The 20,941-nt window shown below is 52.5% G+C and overlaps 1 protein-coding gene across 1 annotated transcript in view; it reads left to right on the top strand.

Annotated features, from left to right (window-relative positions):
- The first annotated feature begins 74 nt into the window (after positions 1-74).
- The window catches only part of lrguk (leucine-rich repeats and guanylate kinase domain containing), a 23,228-nt gene continuing 2,361 nt past the window's right edge, over positions 75-20,941 (top strand). Inside the window, 18 exon segments of the mRNA XM_060038004.1 lie at positions 75-229; positions 330-597; positions 649-4,018; positions 4,266-4,301; positions 4,434-4,535; positions 4,778-4,859; positions 5,085-5,200; positions 5,767-5,848; positions 6,806-6,930; positions 9,768-9,909; positions 10,540-10,622; positions 10,878-10,964; positions 11,533-11,639; positions 12,374-12,493; positions 13,724-13,820; positions 15,776-15,889; positions 17,423-17,624; positions 20,778-20,894. Of these exon segments, the coding sequence (XP_059893987.1) occupies positions 4,013-4,018; positions 4,266-4,301; positions 4,434-4,535; positions 4,778-4,859; positions 5,085-5,200; positions 5,767-5,848; positions 6,806-6,930; positions 9,768-9,909; positions 10,540-10,622; positions 10,878-10,964; positions 11,533-11,639; positions 12,374-12,493; positions 13,724-13,820; positions 15,776-15,889; positions 17,423-17,624; positions 20,778-20,894 (1,618 nt within the window). The 5' untranslated portion in view covers positions 75-229; positions 330-597; positions 649-4,012.

Here is a 20,941-nt window from a genome sequence, read left to right as displayed (position 1 = left end):
AGGCCTCCAGGTTAGTGTAAGACCTAACCTGGAGGCCTCCTGGTTAGTCTTAGACTAACCAGGAGGCCTCCAGGTTAGGGTAAGACTAACCTGGAGGCCTCCAGGTTAGGGCTAAGACTAACCAGGAGGCCTCCAGGTTAGGGTAAGACTAACCAGGAGGCCTCCAGGTTAGGGTAAGACTAACCAAGAGGCCTCCAGGTTAGGGTAAGACTAACCAAGAGGCCTCCAGGTTACGGTAAGACTAACCTGGAGGCCTCCTGGTTAGTCTTAGACTAACCTGGAGGCCTCCAGGTTAGTCTTACCCTAACCAGGAGGTTACTAACCTTCAGGTTAGTGTTAGGTTAACCAGGAGGCCTCCAGGTTAGTGTTAGATTAACCAGAAGGCCTCCAGGTTAGTGTTAGATTAACCAGGAGGCCTCCAGGTTAGTGTTAGGTTAACCAGAAGGCCTCCAGGTTAGTGTTAGGTTAACCAGAAGGCCTCCAGGTTAGTGTTCGGTTAACCAGAAGGCCTCCAGGTTAGTGTTAGGTTAACCAGAAGGCCTCCAGGTTAGTGTTAGATTAACCAGGAGGCCTCCAGGTTAGTGTTAGGTTAACCAGGTTAGTGTTAGGTTAACCAGAAGGCCTCCAGGTTAGTGTTAGGTTAACCAGAAGGCCTCCAGGTTAGTGTTAGATTAACCAGAAGGCCTTCAGGTTAGTGTTAGATTAACCAGAAGGCCTCCAGGTTAGTGTTAGATTAACCAGAAGGCCTCCAGGTTAGTGTTAGATTAACCAGGAGGCCTCCAGGTTAGTGTTAGGTTAACCAGAAGGCCTCCAGGCTAGTGTTAGATTAACCAGGAGGCCTCCAGGTTAGTGTTAGGTTAACCAGAAGGCCTCCAGGTTTCTGAGTCTTATTATAAAGGGGAAAAAGAGGCAAGATGGCAGCTTGGAATGTGGGCGACATCATGTGAAGTCCTCCTATTGGTTAGTCAGGGTTTGTAAACCTTCTAGAATCTTTGAGCAAACCATGACAACTCGACGCATCCTGTCTCATTCCATCGGCCGTCTGGATCTCATTCCGAAGGCCTTTCCGTTGAGCTGTCCGGGTTTCCCCTGAGGGTTCCTGGAAGTTTCCTAACTGACTAGCTGATCTTGCCGCCATAGGTGCATACGGTCTGTAGGTCCAAGATGATCGGTTCTTTGCGAGCGACTAGCACTGGAGTTCACCGGGTGCAAGGCGCTGCGCTCTGATTAGCTACAATGCGGTGCCAGGTGATGTCACCCAACATACGGATTATATGCTAAGTGATCTCACGTGGGATTGATTAGAGACAGCGTCCGCAATAACCTGCGTTGATGCAACGTTCCGGAAGGTTGGTTTTTATTTCGTCCATGTTTAGTCATACTTTGAAGGAAAATTCCACAAAGAACAACACAATAGCCCGGGGGTAGGAGTATAGCGTCTGGTTAATGTAAAGGTCTTGTGCTGTTTGTTCATAAACGCTGAGACAGGACTATCCGGAAAGCCAAGCAGACGTTGCTAAAATATCTATTCATTGTAATTTGAAGCTCAATAAACTCAAAACACGTGTCAGGTAATCCTTTACGTTGATTCCACCTCCTCAACGATGAAATGATGAAAGACAAAGACTAATACAAAGTCTTGGACACACAGCCTTGGACTTCGCCCCGACTCAATTGTTAGGCCATTTCCCGATTGGATTTTCAAATGCTGCTCTCAATTGCATCCTGTATCTTCCCTGCTGCCCTGTCTGTCCCGGGGGCCGACCGACTGTGATAACAGGTTCCGCCGTAGAATTAGGCTACTGCTCCTGCTTTCCTTCCATTTGGGATTTCCTCAGACTCTGGAGTGTTTCTTATCTACATCTGGTCAAGATAAAGTCTGTTTTCCTATCAACTCTGGCAGCCTAAGCAGCCTGTTTGCCATGAGAGTCCAGAGTTGATTTGATTACAGTCAGAGAGTCAGGAAAATCTAGTCCAATTTTTTTCCATGTTGTAATAAGGGCTCCTTAATCATTGTTTTCACGTTTCTCTCAAGCAAGAACAAGAACCATTAAAAATGGAACAGTTTTTAAGTGATTGCAAGGTCCTTGTGGATCAAAGGACTGTGTGTGCGTACGCGTACGCGTGTGTCTCCGTCATACAGGGCTGATTGTGTTCGCAATTCCATGTAAATCAGAGTCGCTCTCTCCATGCCTGACCGCACATGTCGACAAAACTTCAATTTCAGCCCGCCAAAATGAAACTACACACACACACACACAGGCACACACAGGCACACGCACGCACACACACGCACACACACACACACACACACACAGGCGCACAGGCAGCAACCAATCATTCTGGTCCCTCCAATCGTCCCATGTTTTTAGTTCATTAACCCGGGGAGAAAAGTACTTAACCAGGAGGAGAGGGTGGGGGGGGGGGGGAGTGGGTGGTGAGCTCATCAATAGAGGGAGAGAGGGGGGAGGGGGGGGTCAACCGCCCCGTCCCCACGGAAACCTGGTAGCACGATCCATCATAGTGACACCCACGGGGTGCAGGATCGATGCGGGCCCAGTGCAGCAGCCTCCACTGAGGCCCCGCCCACTGGCTTCCAGCCTCGGACACGTGCTCGCTCCACGTGGAGGCCCGCGTGGAGGCTCGCTCCACGCGGGCCTCCGCGTGCTCGCTCCGCGCGGGCCTCCGCGTGCTCGCTCCGCGCGGGCCTCCGCGTGCTCGCTCCGCGCGGGCCTCCGCGTGCTCGCTCCGCGCGGGCCTCCACGGGCTCGCTCAGCGGTTAAGCTCGCTGACACTCTAGCTTTTGAGTGGGTGTTTGTTTTGGAGGAAAGTTTTCAACGGACACACACAAAGACACACACATGCACACGGACACACACACAGACACGCGCACACACAAACACAGACACGGACACTTGTACTTAAGAGTATGACGAACACAAACACAGCCATAGTGTGAGTGTTTGGGTCCATTGGGACTGATTTCCTGGGAAAAGGTTTCCATTATGCTGATCCGAAATAAAGGATGAAAGGGAGAATTCCGTTGTTTAATTGCATTCAATTTTTGGCAGAAATGATTGTTTAGATTTTAATGCCTCTTTATCTGTAATATCAATGTTAGCCAATTTTTTTTTTGAGAATGTTACACTAATCCACCTGAAATAAAAAAAATTCAAGATCGATCTTGGCCTGTTTTGCATTTGTATGTGATCTTTGAAAAAAAACGATATCCATTTAATTTTTTATTTTGTGTTGCACAAAACGCAGCTGGTAACTATGTGTCTCTGTCTGCCAACATAGTTCAGTGTTTTTATGTGCGGTTATGTTATTGCAGCCAGACGTGGTCAAATGTTGGGTTGTGCATTGGAAAATTCCAAAACTTCCAGGACAGCCACCTGGATGTATTTAAGATGTCAGGGGCACATCATATGCCCACTTCTACATAACAATGCCAAAACAAGAAGGATTTGATTATATCACGTTTGAATCTGAAAACCAAACAACTCTCCTCCGACAGCAATGCAACTACATTTCCCAGAACCCCTTTCACCCCCACGAACGGTTGCCTAGCACCAGTGGAGACGCTTTTATCCTACAAACTAGCCAACAGAAGCTAGGATAGAGGTTCTACAATCGTGTATTATTAAGTTGTCATTGTTGGACCATTTGTGTACATGAGTATCATAGGACCCATGTGATCTAGGACCACCTTTACTATTGCTGTTGCGTAAAAAAGAACGCACCTCGACGCGGATCTTCCGGGGCGCCGAAGCGTCTCTGCTCCCAGGGGCCATCGGGAGCCTGGCGACCCCTGCCTCCCAAACACCCCTGCCTCCAAATCACCCCTGCCTCACCCCTGCCTGCCAAACACCCCTGCCTCACCATTGTCTCCCCTGCCTCCCCAAACACTCCTGTCTCACCCCTGCCTCCCCAAACACCTGCGGCCGCTGCCGCTGCTGCAGAGACGGGGACGCGCTGCGACGAGGAAGGAGGAAGACGAGACGAGGGTCCGATGGAGGTACATTCTTTTTAGTTTAATGAGGTCTACACTGCGTTTGATTACTTTACTTTGGGCTGCATCATCAATACCTGTTCACTGCAATAGCGTGGCAAGAAGCCTTTTGTCGTTCTCGTCATGATTATGTGTTGATTTTCGTTTCTATTGACGATGATTAAATGCAATCGTTAGCTTTTTCACAACAAACATAATAATTCGAATGTTTTGAGGTCCATTAATGTGTTTTTGAATTCACTATGTCCAACAGGTGAAGCAGCTCACACTGCTAAAACGCTCTTCTGAGGTAAAGTTAATAGCCTACCTTTAATGAGTTGGTTATTTATATAGGCCTAGGTATGTGTAATTGAATAGGTCGACATTATTTATGAATTCATTAAAGTGCGTTAAGTTAAAACCTCTTATTTTATGGCCACAGAAAGGTGGCGTTTTAAGCACGGACCTCGTGTCCAAATGTTTATCCAGCCTCGGACGCTCCGGGTCCGAACTGCATCATGTCTACCAGTGTCTCTCTGTCCCGGTAACCCCCATCCGCATGTTCACATTGTTTTATATATAGTACTATGTTATTATTGCATTGTAATATGGTAGGACTTTGTCAAATTTTATTTGTAAACACAAAACAATCCCTGAAAATTCTACTTAACTACACTTTTTGCTGCAGTGTATTGCACCATGACCAAGACAATCCCATTTGGCTAAATTAATTTTAGGGGGCAGATTTAATTTCACCTCAAGGTTCTGTTTTCTGTTTCCCCTCAGGGTCACAATCTGAGCGATATCTCCATCCTATCCAATTACGTGCATCTCCAAAAGCTTGAGCTGGCCCGCAACAAAATTAAAGGTGAGTCTTCTTGTGGATCTAATGCTCATATACCCACATGGTTATCTGATTGAGCCTCAAACCATGTTACCAAATAAACCCAAAAGAAGTAGTGCACATTATTGAAGCCATTACAAAAAAACCTTATTTTCATTAGATTCTAAGCTATCATGATTGTAGTCTGAGCTGGGTCTGATGCCACTTCAAAGAGCCAGAGCCCTACTCACTGGCGTACCCACTCTTTAGATTTATCCTGCGTCAGCCAATTGCCCTACCTCGTCTCCCTGGACGCCTCGCACAACCAACTGGCAGACTTCTTTGGATTCCAGCCACCATGAACCTGAAGGTAAAATCTAACAAAGGCAGGAAGACCTTGAGCTTTGGCAGGATAAGACAACGTTTGAGTGGTTGCTGGAGGTTAGCCTGTATGGAAGTGGGCTCTTCCACCAGACAGTTCTATAGCCCTCTCCTTCTGTTAATACAGAGTACTGCTGAATACAGCTGAATATAACTCACATTACAGAGTACTGCTGAATACAGCTCACAGTACAGAGTACAGCTGAATACTGCTCACAGTACAGAGTACTGCTAAATACTGCTCACAGTACAGAGTACTGCTGAATACAGCTGAATATAACTCACAGTACAGAGTACTGCTGAATACAGCTCACAGTACAGAGTACTGCTGAATACTGCTCACAGTACAGAGTACAGCTGAATACTGCTCACAGTACAGAGTACTGCTAAATACTGCTCACAGTACAGAGTACTGCTGAATACTGCTCACAATGCACAAACACGCCCTTGGAAACACAACAGACCAGATCAACTTTCTTACCATCCCATTAAATATCGGCTCAGTTTGGACCATGAAGCTCTGTGTGCCTAAAGGTTTGGATCGATCGCTATCTGATGTGCTGTTTCACAGGAAGTGAACTTCTCCTACAACCTGATGACCAAAATGAAGGACCTGGCAGCCTACCCATCGCTCAGCACACTGAACCTCGACCGTATCCTACAGTCCCATCCTCTCTGGGAACGAACACACACACACACACACACACACACACACACACACACACACACACACACACACACACACACACACACACACACACACACACACACACACACACACACACACACACAGACACACACAGACACACACACAGACACACACACACAGACAGACACATAAACACACAGACACACACACTCACACGTACACACATAAGCACGTACACACTGACACACACACACACACACACACACGTACACACACACACACACACACACACGCAGACACACACACACACACACTGACACACACACACTCACATACGTACACACATGTACACGCAACCCCCCCCCCCCCCCCCCACCACTTACCTTGTCTGTCCAGCATCACTCCAACAACTTCAACACTTTTTCATATATCCTTCCTCTCCATCCCCCTCTTCCTCAGTACAGAATGTGGATCACTCAGTGTTCCCTGAGTCGTAGGCCTACCGCGCCTACACAGAGCCAGTCCTTTAGGGGCGTCTGGTGCTCCAAACGGTTAGGCTCCACCGCAGAACGTTAACGATGTCAAAGTATTCTCCCCTTCTCTGAAGAGGAACCCTGCAGCAGGTCCGTTATTTCGAGTTAGAATTAGACAGAAGATGTATGAAGATTGTAAGATGTATCGTTTTAAAATAATTGTGTTGTCATTTAAATGTAGCACTATGCCAAATCGTGCTTTGATGATATGATTACAATTTAAAACAGACCTGCCAGTTACCAGACCTTAGCGTCCCTGAGCAAGACACCCTCACCCTCACCTCTGCATGGTCGCCATGGGTGTGTAACGCGTGTATGAATAGGTGAACGTGAGGCACACGTGGTAAACATTCTGAGCCCACCGGTAGCAAAGCGCTGTACAGATGCAGTCCGTATCCACTGAACCTTTGTTAACATCACCGCCCCAGACAACCTCTTCAGTGAGATCGAAGGTCTGAAGCCATGCAGAAGCCTCACCCACCTCAGCCTGGCCCACAACCAGATCTCAGCCATCCAGGGTCTGGACGGCCTGCCTCTGAAGGACCTCTGCCTCGTGAGTCCGTTGAGCTGCTTGGATCCCAGATCCAGAATGGCAACATAAGCGGGTTCTCCCCTGTTGTCGTTGCTAACCTTTCGCCGCTTATTTTCGCTAAATGTGCTGTCTCTCTCTCTCTCTCTCTCTCTCTCTCTCTCTCTCCCCCTCCCTCTTTGTCTGTCTCCCTGTCTGTCTGCCTGTCTCTCTCTCTCTGTTGGTCTTTCTCCTCTCTGTCTATCCCTCAATTAAATTCAAAGAGTTTTGGCATGGAAAATACATATTTACATCGCCGAAGCAGTTTAACAATTACACAAGGAACTACAAAGGGGTATCTCTCTCTCTCTCTCTCTCTCTCTCTCTCTGTCTCTCTCTCTCTCTCTCTCTGTCTCTCTCTCTCTCTCTCTCTGTCTCTCTCTCTCTCTCTCTCTGTCTCTCTCTCTCTCTCTCTCTCTGTCTCCTCCTCTCTCTCCCTCTCTCTCTCTCCTCTCTCTCCCCTCCCTCTCTCTCGTCTGTAAAATTATGTCTTCTCTCTGCTGCTTCATATTTTTGATATTCAGTGAAGCCCTGGTTGAGAACCACCATATGGACCAACAGCAGGCCTCCCTCTCTCTCTCTCTCTCTGCTCTCTCTCTCTCTGTCTCTGTCTCTGTCTCTGTCTCTCTCTCTCTCTGCCTCGCGCTCTCTCTCACCCTACCACCTACCATTTTTTCCATCTCTCAATGATGTCTTTCACATTAAATATGGCGTGCATGTAAATCAGGTTGTAGTGGTTTACATTCATTTGCATAAGAGTGTGCATTTGAAAGTGTGGTTGTGTCCATGCATCCTGTGAGCATGCGTGGGTTTACATACCCGTTTGTGTGAGTGTGTATGGTGTATAATTCATCGTCAGTGCATTGTATTTGTGTGTGTGTGTGTGTGTGTGTGTGTGTGTGTGTGTGTGTGTGTGTGTGTGTGTGTGTGTGTGTGTGTGTGTGTGTGTGTGTGTGTGTGTGTGTGTGTGTGTGTGTGTGTGTGTGTGTGAGAGAGAGCATGTTGTCTTTCATCACTGCTTTATCACTGTCAACAGCTATCAGTCTGGCTCTCTGTCTGCACCGGCCCTCTGAGAGCTGCTGTGAACCCTGGAGCTAACTCAACACACACACACACACACACACACACACACACACACACACACACACACACACACACACACACACACACACACACACACACACACACGTACATGGAGCCCCCCGCCACTTACCTTGTCTGTCCAGCATCACCCCCCCCCTCCCCCAGTCCTCCCCCCCTGCCCCCCCTAGCAGCATGCCCCTGTCAGCCTGACAGAGACGGCCCCAGCGCCCAGTGTGGCCTCCTCCCCCTTCCCCTCCCCCCCTCCTCCCCCACTGAACCGGGAGGGGGGCGTCATGCCAGGCAACCCCAAACCAAGCCTCGTCCTTCAGACTTGGGGGGGCAGGGGCAGGGTACGGGTAAGGGAGGGGGGAGAGGAGAAGAGGAGAGGAGGAAGGATGGGAGGTTAGGGTACGTGAGGGCAAGTAGGGAGGAGAGGAGGAGGGAGAAAGGAGGGAAGGGGGGAGAGGAGGGAGGAGAGGAGGAGGGAGAAAGGGAGGGAAGGGGGGATGAGGAGGGAGGAGAGGAGGAGGGAGAAAGGGAGGGAAGGGGGGGGAGAGGAGGGAGAGGAGGGAGGAGAGGAGGAGGGAGAAAGGGAGGGAAGGGGGGGAGAGGAGGGAAAGGAGGGAGGAGAGGAGGAGGGAGAAAGGGAGGGAAGGGGGGAGAGGAGGGAGGAGAGGAGGAGGGAGAAAGGGGAGGGAAGGGGGGAGAGGAGGAGGGAGGAGAGGAGGAGAAAGGGAGGGAAGGGGGGGAGAGGAGGGAGAGGAGGGAGGAGAGGAGAGGGAGAAAGGGAGGGAAGGGGGGGAGAGGAGGGAAAGGAGGGGGAGGAGAGGAGGAGGGAGAAAGGGGGGGGAGGAGAGGAGGAGAGGGAGGTGAGGAGGAGGGGAGTAAGGAGGGAGGGGAGGAGAGGAGGAGGAGGGAGTAAGGGAGGGAGGGGGGAGGGAGGGGTAGAGAAGGGAGAAAGGGAGGGAAGGGGGGAGAGAGAGGGAGGAGAGGAGGAGAGAGTTAGGGAGGAGGATGTGCGGAGGTGTGGCTCATGGGACCTGGCGTGCGGCGCGGCGCCGTGGCAGCTGCTGGCCGTGATGTCATCACCTGTCAGCACGCGGGGGGGGGGGGACCGGGGGGACGACCATGGGGACCTTCAGTTCACTTTGATTATTTGCAGCCAATTAGGGTGGATGTGGGATGTGTGTGTGTGTGTGTGTGTGTGTGTGTGTGTGTGTGTGTGTGTGTGTGTGTGTGTGTGTGTGTGTGTGTGTGTGTGTGTGTGTGTGTGTGTGTGTGTGTGTGTGTGTGCTTCCATACAGTGTATTCATATTGCATCAGTAGCCATTGTAGCTATGTCCCTGTACTATAACTTTATTGTCCATATGCAAGTGTACAGAAACGTGTGTTCAGCCCGGATCAGACTCGATAATAACAATAATAATAATACACTAAAAACCAACATGGCAAACACGGACCAAACATGGAGAACAGATTCCAAAACACAACGTGTACTGTTTACATGTCTTCACTAACAGGGTCATGTGTGATGTCATGTGTGCTGTCATGTGTGATGTCATGTGTGATGTCATGTGTGATGTCATGTGTGCTGTCATGTGTGATGTCATGTGTGATGTCATGTGTGATGTCATGTGTGATGTCATGTGTGATGTCATGTGTGATGTCATGTGTGCTGTCCATGTGTGATGTCATGTGTGATGTCATGTGTGATGTCATGTGGTGCTGTCATGTGACAGAGGGGTAACCGGCTGGAGGCGATGGGAGGCCTGGAGAGCTTGAGGAGCCTTGAGGTCCTGGACCTGTCCCACAACGGGATCAGCAGTCTGTCTGGACTGCAGCGCCTGCGTGTGCTCTGCTCGATCAACCTGGAGTCTAAACCTGGTACCCGTGGAGCCCCCCCCCTGCTGTTAGAGCCCCCACAGGAAGTAGTCCCATAGCAGAGAGGAATTTTATAGAGAAGAGTTGAGGAACACAGGTCCTCTGAGCAGAGGATTGGGCTCCATTAACCACTGTAGAATTGTAATTGTCTTTTATTATTTTACTCGCTTTCTGCCCCCAATCAAAGTAATGTATCTCACTTTAAATATATGACATGCATATAATAAAATAATAATAATACATTTAATTTAGAGGCGCCTTTCAAGACATCCAAGGTCACCTTACAGAGCATATGGTCATCATAAATCGTTTAAAAAAACAAGACATTGTGGAAAAAATAAATATAGCTGGTGGGAGTCATTTTTTAGCACTTTCCCATTACTGATATAATACTAAATGATCATTAAGAGTTATAACGCTTAATGGACTACAGGATGTGTTTTTAGATATATTTCATACATTCTTTGTATTTTTTACTCTTTATAGCTTTTTTCAATACTTTATGGTGTGACATCAAACTTGTCTGGGTATAATGAAGTAAAAAAATAAGTTTTTTATTTTTTATCCTACTTAACCCTGTTTAAATGACCAAATAACTGTGTGTGTGTGTGTGTTTAATTGTTCTTTTAAAGATCAGTGAAATTAAGGAGGCCACCCACATCCACGACCTGCCTCTGCTGAGCGACCTCAACGTCCAGAAGAACCCAGTGCAGGTGAACCCTTCATGATGTCCACCACTGTGTTCACAGCCCCCCCCCCCCCCCCCCACTCTGTATCCACCACCTTGAATAACGCACAGCGACGCACCTTCTTCTACCGCTCCTCAGAGCCCCTCTGAAAGGGTCGCCCGGGCAACCAGCCAGAGTGACCAATTGACCATTGCATGTTGTTTTGTTTTTTCTCGGTAATGGTTAGTAATGGCAGCCTTGCTGCAGTGGTTTAAGCGGTGTGATGGTTGTGATTGGCAGGAGCAGGAAGACTACCGGCTGTCCGTCATCTTCCTCCTCCAGCGTCTGACCAGGCTGGACCTGCAGAAGGTCACGGCTGAAGAGAAGGTACTACAGTCCTACACTGAGGTGCACGCAGCCTGCTGGAGGGGGGGCTGAGGACGACTGAAGCACGCCTTCGTCTGAACGGGAGACTGACGCAGCGAGAGCAGCTCCTCAGGTTCAGGGTAGAGTTAGTAACGGACACAGCTGCTGTTTTGGTTCTCACCATGTAACCCTTCTCCTGGAGCTATGTACTCCATAAAGAAATCTCTGTGCTAGAAAGTTTCTCAAGAATAAAATGTACCCCGTCTAATCAGTCAATCCTTCCAGGGATTTATTCTGCGAACCATTTTATTCTGGTCCAAATTCAGAAAATGATCTAGCTATAGCTCGCTGAACTCCTCCATCCACCAGAAGAGGTTGTTACTGGGAAGGCGACCACGGTGCAGGTTTAACATATCATTCCTGCTGTGTTCAGTTATACTGAGTCCATCTACATTACCACAAACTCATGGAGAAGTCTCTCGATAGACCATCGTGTTTTTTGAACATCCTGCTCAATCCAGACGCTGGCATCATTGATCGTGTGTTCCTCAGCAGTGCGTTCCGTAACGCTGTGACTGTGACCTCCCAGGTGTCCTCGGTGAATAAGTACGACCCCCCTCCGGAGGTGGTGGCGGCCAGAGATCACATGACCCACCTGGTGTACCAGCTGATGCAGCCTCAGGTCCTCTACGATAGGTTGGTTACGGAATAATGTAAAGTTCCTCACATCCTCACTTTTGATTGGCTTTGAGTTAATGGCCTCCATTGTCAGCCATCTTGAGATTTATTTTATCTTCTTTTTCATCGCACTCAAGACCTCCTTGTAAATTATTCTCCTTTCCATATAAAGATAATAGAATGATTCTGCAGGTGTTTCTCAGAGAAATCGTCCATATGGGCCCCTTTTACAAAGCCTAATGCAACTCATTAGTCATGCAGATGAATCTGCATTTTCCCAGAGCTGTTGTGCTGCAATGTGTCCCCCTAGTGAAAGAATAATGAAACGTATGCATCGGTAATTAGACAACGTAACGACATTTATCACGACCCAGACACCCGCTGCCAGGATAATGGAGGCATAGTTCTCTGCTGCTCCTGGTGGTTTGGTAGAATATAAGTCAGAGGGGGTGAGAGATGACAGCAGCAGCCTGTGGATCGTTCCACTCCAGCCCCATTCTCACTACGTTATTAGCATAACAGAACCATCATAAAATAACATCTCCATTGTTTGATGGTTATCCTACCTCATGCCCACGAAGCATTTGCCACGCAACATTACCGAGTTATGAGGCACTCATCTAAGCATTGTGTGTGTGTGTGTGTGTGTGTGTGTGTGTGTGTGTGTGTGTGTGTGTGTGTGTGTGTGTGTGTGTGTGTGTGTGTGTGTGTGTGTGTGTGTGTGTGTGTGTGTGTGTGTGTGTGTCCTACAGTACCCTGCCCAGCGTCCACTCCCCCTACCCCATGCTGGTGCTGACAGGACCGCAGGCCTGTGGGAAGAGAGAGCTCGCCCATCGGCTCTGCCATGACTTCAGCGACTACTTTGCTTATGGGTAGGTACCACTGGCTGCACTGGGAGACTGTACTGGGAGACTGTATGGCTGCACTGGGAGACTGTATGGCTGCACTGGGAGACTGTGTGGCTGCACTGGGAGACTGTATGGCTGCACTGGGAGACTGTATGGCTGCACTGGGAGACTGTATGGCTGCACTGGGAGACTGTGTGGCTGCACTGGGAGACTGTATGGCTGCACTGGGAGACTGTGGGGCTGCACTGGGAGACTGTGTGGCTGCACTGGGAGACTGTGTGGCTGCACTGGGAGACTGTGTGGCTGCACTGGGAGACTGTGTGGCTGCACTGGGAGACTATGGCAGCACTGGGAGACTGTATGGCTGCACTGGGAGACTGTGTGGCTGCACTGGGAGACTGTATGGCTGCACTGGGAGACTGTACTGGGAGACTGTATGGCTGCACTGGGAGACTGTATGGCTGCACTGGGAGACTGTATGGCTGCACTGGGAGACTGTACTGGGAGACTGTATGGCTGCACTGGGAGACTGTATGGCTGCACTGGTTCATCCTGTGTGTTCAACTATTTGTGGGGGACAGAGATCCATTTAGTTTTGTCAGGAAGAACGTGTTTATGGTTAATGTTCTGATGAACCATTACTGTTATATTTATCCATACATATGGAGCTCACAAAACGATCGGTGAGGTCGTCTAGACAACGTTTTACACAACACAGACGCACACACACACATACACACAATCTTACCCACTAAATCAGTTTCCTGGTTGAAGGAGAGATCCAAAGGCATGGATGTACAACAAGAACATTTGAAGCAAACCTACATCTGTTGGAGGGGCGGGGGGGGGGTCCTTCATCATCTCCATGCCCCCCCCCCCCCCCCCTATAAACCCTCAGCCCTTTATTTCTTGCAGGCCCTGTAAATATTTGAAATAGTTTTCCCCCATAAATTATATTACTGGTTGCCTTGCACACAATTTCCAGATGTGTGTGTGTTTGTAGTTGTAGATGTGTGTGTGTTTTTGTGTATGTGTTTTCTGGTGTAGATGTGTGTGTGTTAGTGTGTTTGTTAGTGTAGATGTGTGTGTGCGTGTGTGTGTGTGTGTCTGTGTTGTTAGTGTATAGTGTGTGGGTGGGTGTGTTGTTAGTGTAGAGTGTGTTTGTCGGTGTGTGTATGATTTTGTAGTTGTAGATGTGCGTGTTTTTGGATCAGTATTCAGTGTGTTTTTGTGTGTTTGTGTGAACCCTGACAGCACCTGCCACACCACCAGAGGGCCCTACTACGGAGAAGAGGACGGCAGCGACTACTATTTTGTCACCGAGGAAGAATTCCTCCACATGATTCACACGGTAGGGCGTGGCGGGTCATCAGTGCCTCTGTGTTGTGTGGCCGGCTAGTCTGGGCAGTTCAACTCCTTAACAAAAGGTTCCGGGTTCGAACCCCAATGTGCTGTGGGCCTCCTCCCTAACGGCCCGTGCAGAAACATTGAGGGTAAGTCGCTCAGGATACGACGTCTGACAGATCACTAAGCAGCGCTAGAATCAAAGCCAAACCAAAACCCACTTCAAAGTCCTCTGATGGAAACGGACGGAGCCATCCGGAGAACAGAGTGACATGAATCAAACTGCTCTGTGAGATATGTGGGTGCTGGGGTCCCTGAAGGGCTTTGAAGGCGGGGGGGTGTGGGGTGCTTTGTCCCCCCCCCCCCTGTCTGTGGAGCCGCTGTGATAGGTGCGCAGGTGATGACAGGTGATGGATGGGTGAGGGCTGGGATTTATCGACGTGAGGTCGTTTGATTTCACCGCGAGCGCCGCCCGCCCCCGGACCCCGTCCCCCTCGTCCCGGGGGGACGGACGAGGGGGAACCCCCGCAGCCCCCCCCTGTCCCCCCCCCCCCTGCCCTTCCCCGTCCGCCCCACCTTACTGCCAACAGGTGCTGCTGTAAGGAAAGAGGATCCTCCCAACTTTCTCTTTCTTCATTTTGCTCCTTCTCCTTAAGCTCGTCCCTCTTTCATCTCCTTTTATCCCCCCCCCCCTCCTACCTCCCACCTCTTTCTCACATATTGTTCCCATCTCCCACCTCCTCTTCCGCTTAGTTTGACGACCCGCCCCCGGAGCGCGGCCCCCGGAGCGCGGCCCCCGGAGCGCGGCCCCCGGAGCGCGGCCCCCGGAGCGCGGCCCCCGGAGCGCGGCCCCCGGAGCGCGGCCCCCGGAGCGCGGCCCCCGGAGCGCGGCCCCCGGATCGTGGCCCCTGACATGTGCGGCCGTGTGGCGGCGTAATCCCCCCCCCCCCCCCCCCCCCCCATCCCGGCGCCTCTCGCTGGCTGCGGTTGCTGTCCCACATTAACCTCATCAGGCGGGCCCCAGCTGATCACAGCGTTCCGTCGGGCCGTAAAGAGAACACTCAGCACTGAGGGGGCCGGCCGGCCGTGGGATGAGAGGGTTGAGTGGTTGCCGGGGAAAGCGTCGTCGCCACGGGGACGGCGATACGATAAAAATCAAGGCTCAAATCGAAATGATGGGAGTCAGAATGTTTCTCATTGCTGAATGACTCGTGACAAGGACAAAGGTTTTGTCGTTCAAACTGTGAACAGATAAACCGATGTGAGCACGGGATCACGCCAACGCAGAGACTGCACCCTGGGTTCACGGTCGCACACAAACGCTCCGCGCTGCGTGTGTGCGTCCCCCCGACACGCAACGTGTCAACACTTGCTGCGCTGAGATGGTGGGGACACACAGAGACTGTGCTCTCTGTGTGCGTATCGCCAGGCTGTCTAGCAGGACGCGTTGATGGGCCTCAGGTAGGAGACAGACGTCTGTCTGAGATCGGCTCAGAGCAAACTGTGGTTCGTGGACGAAGAGTTCAACCTTTCCAAAGAGTCTCCCAGATCACTCAGTGGGGCTCGTTTCCATAGAGCCCGATGCTTCCGTTTGGGTAAACGCCCGGAGTCACTCAGAGTTACAGACGGGAACATTTACGACCATGTAGCGCCCCGCTGCCTCAGGGGACCCTGAACCCAGGTCAAAGGTCAAGTGTCAGCAAAGTGGGGAGGTCAAAAGGTGTGCCCCCAGGTGGCGTGAAGAGGGGGGTTCTGTGGTGGTGAACCCTGACTGAACAAGCAGCGGTCGCCCGTCAAACATGGCGTCTCCTGTTCTTCTCTACCGACATTCCCAGAGCGTGTGTTTGGTTCGAGGCGCTGAGCGTTAAGGCAGTGAGACCAGCGGGGGGCTCCCTCGCTGCCTGACTGACGCTCAGCGCTGTTGTCCTTCTCTCTGTCCCCACCTGGCCCGGACGGCTCCAGGGTCAGTTTGTGCAGACCGTGCAGTACGGAGGCCACCGCTACGGCCTGAGCCGCGGCGCCATCGAGGAGGTGGCGAGGGAGGGGCTGGCCTGCTGCGTGCACATGGAGCTGGAGGTACACGCACACACACACACACACACACACACACACACACACACACACACACACACGGGAGGGACTGGCCTGCTGGAGGTACGAACTCCAGCCCAAGGCCCAGCTGGGGTCCATAAAACACATGCACGCACGCACACACACACACATATACAGACACACACACACACACACACACACACATATATACTCAGTAACCATTAAATCACTGTCCTGGTTGAAGGAGGACAGCTCCAGGACTGACAGTGTTTTTTATGGTTTCTATGGCATTGTAGCACACACCAAAAAAACTAAGGCTCAGACCAGCCTACAGAACAAAGACAGAAATAAGCATTATCTCCGAGCCTTATTCAGCACAGGAAGCAGCTGCGTCTGCCCTGCGCTCGCCCCCATATATACCAAACATACTTTCCCGAGTTCTCTAACAGTTAATTGTTGACCCGGGCCCGCCCCCTTTACTGCAATGATTGCGTAATAACCACCACACTTTTTATTTTGCACGATGCGCACACAACACGTCAAGCTCTTGGCACTCGGCAGCGAGAAGGAGCATATGGTCGTCCAGGATCTCACGCCTCTTCATCAGTGCTTACGCACACGGTTCACATGAGGTACCTGCCTCCTCCTCCAGAACAGACTCCTCTCCAGGCAGAATGGAATCCAATCCTTCACGGTATCCTCTGCTATCAGACGGCCGGGTGCTGTTCACGCCGTCTCCCGTCTATCCCTCATTGTCGTGATCGCTGAGTCGTGTGGAGCTCCGTCTCCAGCCTCCATTTACATGCAAATAAGTTTCACTGGAAGGAAGCAAAGCAGGGAGGAAGGGAGCAGCGTCACGGTTGGAGGAGACCTTTTAAAGGCGCTATTCTTGCTTGAGTGACATCGCACTGTTCTTTTATTTTGGTCATTAGCAGGTTGTGTTTGCCCACAGGCTGCTGTTGACGTTATTAGCAGTTGAAATGTTTACTAGACGCAGAGGAAATGTAGTGTATACACAAGGTAAATGTTTGGTATTGAGTCTTAAAGCTGCTGTCAGTGATTCAAGGGTTTTAACGAGAGAGAGCTGAAGAGAAGCACGACGGTGAACCTAAACCAACAAAACAAGCATCGGTTTCCTCCCGGCCTCGGTCTGAGAAGTGTTTCATCTCACGCATCTGTGATTGACGTGATTAAAAACTCCAGCCTTTCACACTTTCTCTCTCGCTACACCGATTGTGCTTCTTCTCCTTTTGCGTTGTCAGTCCCTCATCTCTCGTTTTGTCATTACCCCAGCGGCGCACAGCCTGTTGGCAAGATGGATCTCCTGCCAATCAGGGAGGAGAGGCCCTGATTGGCCTCACAGCTGAAGGAGGGCGTGGCACTCCAACAGAAACCACTCAAACACCAACAGTACCCTTAAACCTCCCACACAGCAGCTCTGTGCCCCCTGACCCCGCCTCTCCCTGGCTCCTCCCCCGTAACCCCCCCTGACCCCGGCTCCTCCCCACTGGCCCCGGCTCCTCCCCCCTGACCTTGTCCCCCCCCCCCCCCCCCCAGGGCGTGCTGAGCCTCAAGAAGAGCAGCTTCGAGCCGCGCTACGTGCTTCTGATCCCGACGCACACGGAGCGCTACAGCCAGAGCCTGAAGGGGCGGGGCCTCTACAGCCACGCCCAGATCCAGGCGGCCGCCGCCCGCATCCAGCTCTACGGCGCCACCAACAGGGACCGCCCCGGCTTCTTCGACAATGTCATCCCCTGTGGTACTCCTTCCGTCTGTCTGTCTCTCTCTCTCTCTCTCTCTCTCTGTCTGTCTGTCTGTCTGTCTCTGTCTGTCTGTCTGTCTGTCTGTCTGTCTGTCTGTCTGTCTGTCTGTCTGTCTGTCTGTCTGTCTGTCTGTCTGTCTGTCTGTCTGTCTGTCTGTCTGTCTGTCTGTCTGTCTGTCTGTCTGTCTGTCTGTCTGTCTGTCTGTCTGTCTGTCCGTCCGTCCACAGGGGATGCCGTCCGTCCGTCCGACCGTCCGTCCGTCCGTCCGTCCGTGTGTCTCTTCATCTTTCCATTCATCAAACCACCAGAGAAATTTCAGAGTTTGACAGTTTGGGTGTGAGACCGGGCGCTGGGTGTGAGACGGGGCGGTGGGTGTGAGACGGGGCGGTGGGTGTGAGACCGGGCGCTGGGTGTGAGACGGGGCGGTGGGTGTGAGACGGGGTGGTGGGTGTGAGACCGGGCGGTGGGTGTGAGACGGGGCGGTGGGTGTGAGACGGGGTGGTGGGTGTGAGACCGGGCGGTGGGTGTGAGACCGGGCGGTGGGTGTGAGACCAGGCGCTGGGTGTGAGACGGGGCGGTGGGTGTGAGACCGGGCGCTGGGTGTGAGACCGGGCGCTGGGTGTGAGACCGGGCGGTGGGTGTGAGACCGGGCGGTGGGTGTGAGACGGGGCGGTGGGTGTGAGATGGGCGGTGGGTGTGAGACGGGCGCTGGGTGTGAGACCGGGCGCTGGGTGTGAGACGGGGCGCTGGGTGTGAGACCGGGCGGTGGGTGTGAGACGGGGCGGTGGGTGTGAGACGGGGCGGTGGGTGTGAGACGGGGCGGTGGGTGTGAGACCGGGCGGTGGGTGTGAGACGGGGAGGTGGGTGTGAGACCGGGCGGTGGGTGTGAGACCGGGCGGTGGGTGTGAGACGGGCGGTGGGTGTGAGACGGGGCGGTGGGTGTGAGACGGGCGGTGGGTGTGAGACGGGGCGGTGGGTGTGAGACGGGGCGGTGGGTGACTTTGAGGAGAGATTTGGTGCCGGTCTGTGATTGGACAGAATGTGGGAGGTCATGGTGGGTAACTTCACACGGTGATGTCATAGGTCGATCCCATTGGACGATGCAGTATAGCAACAGCCAATGGCCATGGTGCGATGCTCAGCTCCCCCCTACTCACTGAGGCCCTTACCCCCCAGGACCGGTCGGTCTAGCTCCTCCACCCACACCCACCACCTCCACCCACACCCACCACCTCCAACCACACCCACCACCTCCACCCACACCCACCACCTCCACCCACCACCTCCAACCACACCCACCACCTCCACCCACAGCCACACCTACCACCTCCACCCATCACCTCCACCCACCACCTCCACCCATCACCTCCACCCATCACCTCCACCCACAGCCACACCCACCACCTCCACCCATCACCTCCACCCACCACCTCCACCCATCACCTCCACCCATCACCTCCACCCACAGCCACACCCACCACCTCCACCCATCACCTCCACCCACAGCCACACCCACCACCTCCACCCATCACCTCCACCCACCACCTCCACCCATCACCTCCACCCACAGCCACACCTACCACCTCCACCCATCACCTCCACCCACAGCCACACCCACCACCTCCACCCATCACCTCCACCCACAGCCACACCCACCACCTCCGCCCATCACCTCCACCCACCAACTCCACCCATCACCTCCACCCACCACCTCCACCCATCACCTCCACCCATCACCTCCACCCACAGCCACACCCACCACCTCCACCCACACCCACCACTCCTCCACCCACCACCTCCACCCACCACCTCCACCCACAGCCACACCCACCACCTCCACCCACAGCCACACCCACCACCTCCAACCACACCCACCACCTCCACCCACAGCCACACCCACCACCTCCGCCCACCACCTCCACCCACAGCCACACCCTCCACCCACCACCTCCACCCACCACCTCCACCCATCACCTCCACCCATCACCTCCACCCACAGCCACACCCACCACCTCCACCCACACCCACCACTCCTCCACCCACCACCTCCACCCACAGCCACACCCACCACCTCCACCCACAGCCACACCCACCACCTCCAACCACACCCACCACCTCCACCCACAGCCACACCCACCACCTCCGCCCACCACCTCCACCCACAGCCACACCCACCACCTCCACCCATCACCTCCACCCACAGCCACACCCACCACCTCCACCCATCACCTCCACCCACAGCCACACCCACCACCTCCAACCACACCCACCACCTCCACCCACAGCCACACCCACCACCTCCGCCCGCTGCTGTTGGATCACCCCCTCTCTTGTTATGGGTGGGAGCTAGCTGGGTTTTTATTGTGCAGTGGCAGATTGCTGAGCGCCAGTCAGCGTTTAAGTGTTCGCTATCGTTGCTAATTCAATTCCATTCGACCGCCGTGTGTGTGAGTGTGTGTGTGTGTGTGAGTGTGTGTGTGTGTGTGTGTGTGTGTGTGTTTGTGTGTGTATGTGTGTTGTCACATCTTCATTACTTTACTGTGAATGTGTAAACACTTTGGCTCACACAGCACCGCGCGTACACCAGCGTGCCTCTGTAATTGGTTTTGTCGGTTACTTAATGCGTAGCCATTCAGTGTAATACATCTCCCAAGACAAACGGGAAAAAGTTAGTGATTTGAATGTCACGCTACGTCAATACGGTTCTGCTTCCAAACCCCCGGGGGGGCCAAGAGCACACTGCCTAGCTCCTTCAAGTTAGCCACTTTAGTTGAATTCACTGCTCTCTTCCACCCACATCAATACAACTTCCCCACCCCCGGCCTAATTATCGCGCGTATTAGCCAACATTAGCCTAGCGAGCGGCTGAGTGTTTATCATGGCTTTTCTGAAAGCACGCGCGCCACAGACATGCTAGCTGTTGGCTCGATGGAATGGATCGTACGCGGAGCGCGCCAGACCTCAGTTAGCTTCTCTTTCTTAGTGTGCGCAGCGCTACACAGGTTGTCATCCCCATAACTTACCTTCATTAAAATGAGACGGAGACTTATTGACTACTTTCACGAGCCGCTGGGTTTACTGTAGGCTTTTTGTGTGCGTGCGTGTGTGCGTGTTTGCGTGCGTGTGCGTGCGTGCGTGCGCGTGTGTAGATGACCAGGAAGAGGCGTACAGCATCCTGAGGACGGTGCTGAAGGATTACCTGGGAGCGGACGACCAGGGAGACAGTGACCATAGCAACAGAGAACTCCGAGATCAACCCTCCACAGGTAGACACAGGCACCCACGCACACACGCACACACACATGCACGCACA

Source organism: Gadus macrocephalus, chromosome 19, assembly GCF_031168955.1.
Source record: "Gadus macrocephalus chromosome 19, ASM3116895v1".
In the NCBI taxonomy this organism is placed as follows: domain Eukaryota; kingdom Metazoa; phylum Chordata; class Actinopteri; order Gadiformes; family Gadidae; genus Gadus; species Gadus macrocephalus.
This window is presented reverse-complemented; position numbering and strand designations above follow the sequence as displayed.